This window comes from Aedes albopictus, chromosome 3 (genome assembly GCF_035046485.1).
Source record: "Aedes albopictus strain Foshan chromosome 3, AalbF5, whole genome shotgun sequence".
In the NCBI taxonomy this organism is placed as follows: Eukaryota; Metazoa; Arthropoda; class Insecta; order Diptera; family Culicidae; genus Aedes; species Aedes albopictus.
Window position 1 is genome coordinate 177,578,230 of NC_085138.1, and position 5,606 is coordinate 177,583,835.

Here is a 5,606-nt window from a genome sequence, read left to right on the forward strand (position 1 = left end):
CCTTGAGAAGTTTGTGCAGGAATCTCTCAAGGGTATTCTGAAGGAGTCCCTGGGGAATTCCTTAATGAGTCCCAAGAAAAAATCCTGAAGAAATCTCAAGAGGAGTCCCTCGATGAACTTCTGAAAAAATCTTGTACCGACCTTTCGAACCCTCTAAGCAGAATACCCTTTTCGAATGTTTGGTATCAGTTTGTATCTTTCAATTCTGTCCTGATTTGCTTATCCTTTGACATATACACGTATTTTTTTTACTCTCCACTGATTCCCACACCAAAACGCTCGCGTGGAGCTTCCTGGTTGTGGACACAAATAACAAAGTACAAAAAAAAACGCGGATACTAAGAAACTAAGTATTTCGTAGATAACTGACACTGAGGAAGATTACAAGAGGTAGCGAAAATACGGGTATTTGTCAAAGGATAAGCAATACAGGGTGAAATAAAAAGGTACATACTTATTACACTCATCCCTAAAAGAATCTCAGTTAAAATTCCTGATGAATTTTGGGAAGAATTCCAGGAAGCATAAAAAAATCTTGAATCAATTCCAGGAGGATATCTCTAAGGGAATTCTTGATAGAATATTTTGAACAATTAGTGAGAACAATCATAAAAGAATTTCTGAAGAACATTTGTGCAGCATACATTGGAAAAAATAAAGAAGTAAAGAAGGAATAATTGAAAAAAAAAATCATGGAGAAATGCCTAGCGGAATTCCTGTAGGAATACAAGGAGCAATTTCCAAAAAAATCTTTGCAAAAATTCCCAAAATAATATTAGAAGGAATAGCTGAAGCGATCTTTTGTATAAACATCCCTGAAACAATCACTGTCGGTGCCCCTCAAGACATCTCTTATGGAATTTATGAAGCCATCTCTAAAGGAATCTTTACAAAAATTTCTGAAAAAAATATGCGGAAGGATTCCTGTAGGAAAACATAGGGAAATTATCAAGTTAAATCATCTCAGGGTGTCTGCTTTTAACTTGTTATTTGTGAAAAATATTAAATTTTGAGCTATCAGTGACTAACAGCAGATGACATACCCGGAATGTCCTCGTCACGCTGTATATTTTTTTTGTAGGGGTTCGTCACTGCGACAAGTTACAAGATCTATTGTGATATTATCCGTATCTTTAGTGTAGTGTATGTCGCATTGCTAGGTTAATCGCTGTTAACAGTTTTCGTTTGGTTTTCGTAGATGCTTCAGAAGCAGTGAAGCTCGATAAAAAGGTCCCGCTATTTCCAAAACATTTCGCGACAAATCTGTAACGTTAAAACAAATTGAATTCAATCATTAAATCAAACGGGCTCTCATCAACACATCAATATTAAAAGAATCTAACTTCAGTTCAACCCAGCTGGGTCATTTTTTTCTCATCGATATACAGTACGGACCCGATTTTGTCAGTCCCATTTTGCGACAAACTTTTTGCTCTAGTTATCTTACTGTCAAACTTTATCCAATTCATCCATGTTTATCATCAAAATACAGCTTAAGGGCAGAGCATGGACGGATAAAAAGTTTGAAAAGTTGTTTAGGTTTTCGAGGAGAGCAAAAAATGTGTTCCGGAAAGAGGCTGATAAAATCGGGTCACTTATGTATTGAATATGGGTTCATGCATGCCCTTCAGTGCTCGTCAATTGCAAGCTCGAGAGTTTTTCACATGGAAAATTAAAAAAGGATCAACTCATCTCCGAACGATTTGGTTTGACACCACTTGTTGAAATTCCGCAAAGAATTACCATATGTAAAACAACGTTCAAACTATTTGATGGTGAGAACTAGAAATTTATTTGAAATAGTTTCTGTCTGTCGTATGAATAATGCTTAACTGTCAAAGTGAAAGGAGTCGCCATTTCGCTCTAATTAAATGCGATGAAGTGAAGTGCGAACACAAACATTCTTAACGGTATTGTGAGTTCGTGTAAAGTTGGTCTATTAAATTTAGCGTAATAAAATCACAATAATAATCATAATGTTACGAACGTATCGTAACGTAAATTTTGTATTAAATGACTAGCAAGCTAAAGCCGCTATGCAAATGAAAACGTGCTGTGATTACAATACTGAAACTGGATCAGGTTGGGTTCAATGTAGATATAGTTAAGCAGTTATGTTATTCATGCCTTTTGTAATGTTTATTGATTAATGATCAGCCTCTGGCTGAAGGCCTCTTTAATAAAGACAAAAAAAATCTTTATTGATCTCTAAATTTTTCATTTTGCAGTACATTGAATTGTGTTGCAATAAACTAGCAACAACAACCAAATTAAATGAATAAGGACTCTGAGTAATCAAAAACTCACGATCATTATTTGGGAACATGACAATATCCGGGTAGAGGTTAAGTACTGATGAACTCCCGATTAAACCAATGACACAATGGTTTTATTGATGTAAGAGATAAAAGATCTCAAAATATTATCTTAAATGTGTTCCTGGAATTGCTCACTGCTATTGGTTAGATCCAACAAGATTTTAAATAATATGATAGTTCAATTGTAGGAGTAAATTTGTTATACTACTTTTTAATCAACCACTCAATCCAATATCGTTTTTGATATGTGTATCAAAATATGCTATTATTAAGCTCTTTTCCTCTAACCGGGTGGAAAGTTTGAAATCAATTTCAGTATTTCTAGTGAAAACATCAAAGATAAAAGCTTGGACACGAATGCCAACTTTTTTGGTAAAGTGTCTTTAATAAAATATAATAATAATAATCAAAGATAAAAGCCAAAATGAGTAATATTTTGTAATTGATTCAAGTAAATAGAAATGCAAGTAAAATAAGCCATAAAAACCAATACTGAGGATCAAGTTCACTCCAATTAACGGTATCGTTTCCGCACGATTTCGCTCTGTCTCAGGTGCGCACGTCTCGCTAACTAAAACAAAAATGCGTGCACAACTCATTCATCAAATATACTCATTCTGGGAATAGCAAGTTCGCGTCAGTTAGATGGAGCTACCAACTGGGACGGCAATATTGACAATGAAAACGGTGTTTCTACTTACTTTGATAATTATCCACGAAGCTTCCAGTGTTTTGATCAACAGGGCTGAAGCGTTTGGAGATGCAGGTCAAAATGGCACCGAAAGTACGCAATCATTATCCAGGAAGAAGAGATTTCTGTTGTTTCCAGCTGGTGCTGCGGTTTTGGTGAGTTATTTGCACTTTTAATCATTCATTCAGAATTTTAATTATTATTCAAATTTCAGTCTTAACAGTTTTTTCTCAGTGTTTCTATTACTCAAATTTTCCTTAAAAAACAAAGGATTGTACTGTGATATTTCATTGCATTATTTGTGAAGAGCCAAACTACCTACAATGTTTTTTTTTTTAATAAAATTGCCATGAAGTGTATTTCTATTTCCAATTGATTTTTGAGATTTCACATCATTCTAATACTATACAATTTTTCATGGTTCGTTTTATAAGTTTAACGGCGCTAACATGGGACTGCCCAAAACACATCCTACTAGTTCGCTTGTTTAATTCATCATTCGACATAAATTAACTTTGATAATTGCGTTTGGGAAATAGCCAACATTACAGTCAATTTCAAGAGTTTAGGATGACTATCGATCAAATTCAAATCGACTTGGCTTACCAATAATTCGGATATTGTGTGGCATCTACGGAGGATTTCTATGCCCTATGCAATAACACATATTAATCCAATCAAAAAAAAATAATAATTTTCAACAATTATCGGTTTCCTCAGGTAACAATGTCGGGAACCAAATCAATGATATACAAAGGCCCTGGTGGAAACTTTGCCATTCTAGAACTGGATTTGTTCCATCCGCTTCCAGATTTAAAGGGTCGTATTACACAATTAAAGTTAGGTGAAATATCGTACCCTCCAAAACCAGGAAAACCCGCTCTACCACCGAGACCTCCTCCTCCACCAACACCACCACCGCCAGCTGTACCAGCTCCTGCACTTCCCTCACCACCGGAGAAACCTCCAAATGATCATGACGCTCATGAGCTAACGGAAATGGAACTGCAAGACTATTTGAAGGCTCATCCGGACACATGGGTTCCTCCAGGATATGGCAAGGACAGATCAGACTGGTTCCCGCAGGGTACCTATAATCCATATACAACATACTACCCACAAACCCCGACTTCAAACTATATTCCGATTGAAAACAACATGTGGAACTATAACCCATCTAGTTCCTACCGTATGAGAAGATCCGATGATACAATCGTTGAATACCAGGTCGAAGAAAGGGAAGACCGATACAACATAAGCCATCATAGAAATTGGAAGCACTATCATGACTACCGGGAGAAACGAGACTTGTATCGGTCACTAGAACACGCTCTAGGAAACAAGTACGATCTCATTAAAACCACTAATCTCATAACAACAGTGTTCAAATTGTTTTTTTTTTTCACGCAGATTCCGTTTCCAGATGAAATCATGCATTTTGCGAGCGATATGTGAAGCACGAAGTTTCCTGCACCCACCAGGCCGATCCATGATGATGGACATTCTCAGGATTTTGTTCAGGTTGGTACAAAAGCAGAGCAACCAAATTGTGAAACTTTGACTAAATGTTGAATACTCTTTCAGTGTTCCTCTGAAGGATGACCTCCAGGATGAATATAGTAACGCGATGAGACATGGAAGTATGGATTGCCACGAAGTTTATGGAAAAGATTGCTCTGTCAGCATATTATATTTGATTCTATTTGGAACGTTTGTTGCTTAGCAGTGGTCAATAAAGTATGTATGTATGTATTAATAACAAAACACAACGCCAAAGGTCTATACATACCGAAATTCCATTATCCAATAACCATAAACGTTTGGTCACTGTAGGCCGATCAATATCAAAAGGGGCCATTCATAAACCACGAGGACTTTTTGGAGGGACGGGGGAGAGTCTGGTCAAAGTCTACGCTCCATACAAATTTCAAAATTTTTGTATGGACAAAAGTCTACGAGGGGAGAGGGAGTGGGGGTCTGAGATGGTGAAATTTTGGTCTACGTGGTTTATGAACAGCCCCAAACGGTAGTGACCAGCATCGGCAGTGACTTGATACTGACCCGCACTCCAGAGCACTATCATAGCAACTGAACTGTTATTTTGATGATCCTAGCCAAAACTCAAAATGTTTAATGACCAACATACAAAACTTGTTATTCTGTACCACATATTCAAATTTTATCACTTTAAGTGTTTATTTTGATTTTTAAACGAACTTTATCAGTGATATCTACCCGCCATCGCAATCAGTCCAGTTGTGATGGGAAAATAAAAGTGACGGTGACTCAACAGGGCACACGCTAACTTGGATCGCAATCACCCAATCAAAATCGGCGGATTGCCTACCATTGATAGTGATAGAGAGCAACTCTGGCCCTCAGTTTTCACCGAAATCAAGCACGACTTCTACTGATGACGTGCTTTCATAAATCACAGCATTACTGACACCCATTGTTCCAGTGTAGATGATTTTCTCCACCATTTTAATGGTACCCTGTCATGCTCGGTAAGGGTTACGGAAGCGCAGATTTTGATTAGTATTAAAGTTAATTTGACGTAATTTCAAATATGTGTTATAATTGCGTCATATTTACAC

The 5,606-nt window shown here is 36.9% G+C and overlaps 1 protein-coding gene across 1 annotated transcript; it reads left to right on the forward strand.

Moving 5' to 3' along the window:
• Positions 1 to 2,827: 2,827 nt before the first annotated feature.
• On the forward strand, positions 2,828 to 4,749 carry LOC109433400 (uncharacterized). The gene is made up of 4 exons (XM_019709831.3): positions 2,828 to 3,164; positions 3,730 to 4,352; positions 4,420 to 4,530; positions 4,594 to 4,749. Exons 1-4 carry the CDS (start codon positions 2,964 to 2,966, stop codon positions 4,730 to 4,732), a joined length of 1,074 nt encoding a protein of 357 aa, XP_019565376.3. The 5' UTR covers positions 2,828 to 2,963; the 3' UTR covers positions 4,733 to 4,749.
• Positions 4,750 to 5,606: the final 857 nt, after the last annotated feature.

Bases quoted from the DNA above. Each gene is read 5' to 3' on its own strand.
- LOC109433400 (XM_019709831.3), top strand. From the start codon at position 2,964: ATGGAGCTACCAACTGGGACGGCAATATTGACAATGAAAACGGTGTTT. The intron at 4,353-4,419 runs GTACGATCTCAT...TTTTTCACGCAG, and splicing joins GAACACGCTCTAGGAAACAA to ATTCCGTTTCCAGATGAAAT. The intron at 4,531-4,593 runs GTTGGTACAAAA...ATACTCTTTCAG, and splicing joins ATTCTCAGGATTTTGTTCAG to TGTTCCTCTGAAGGATGACC.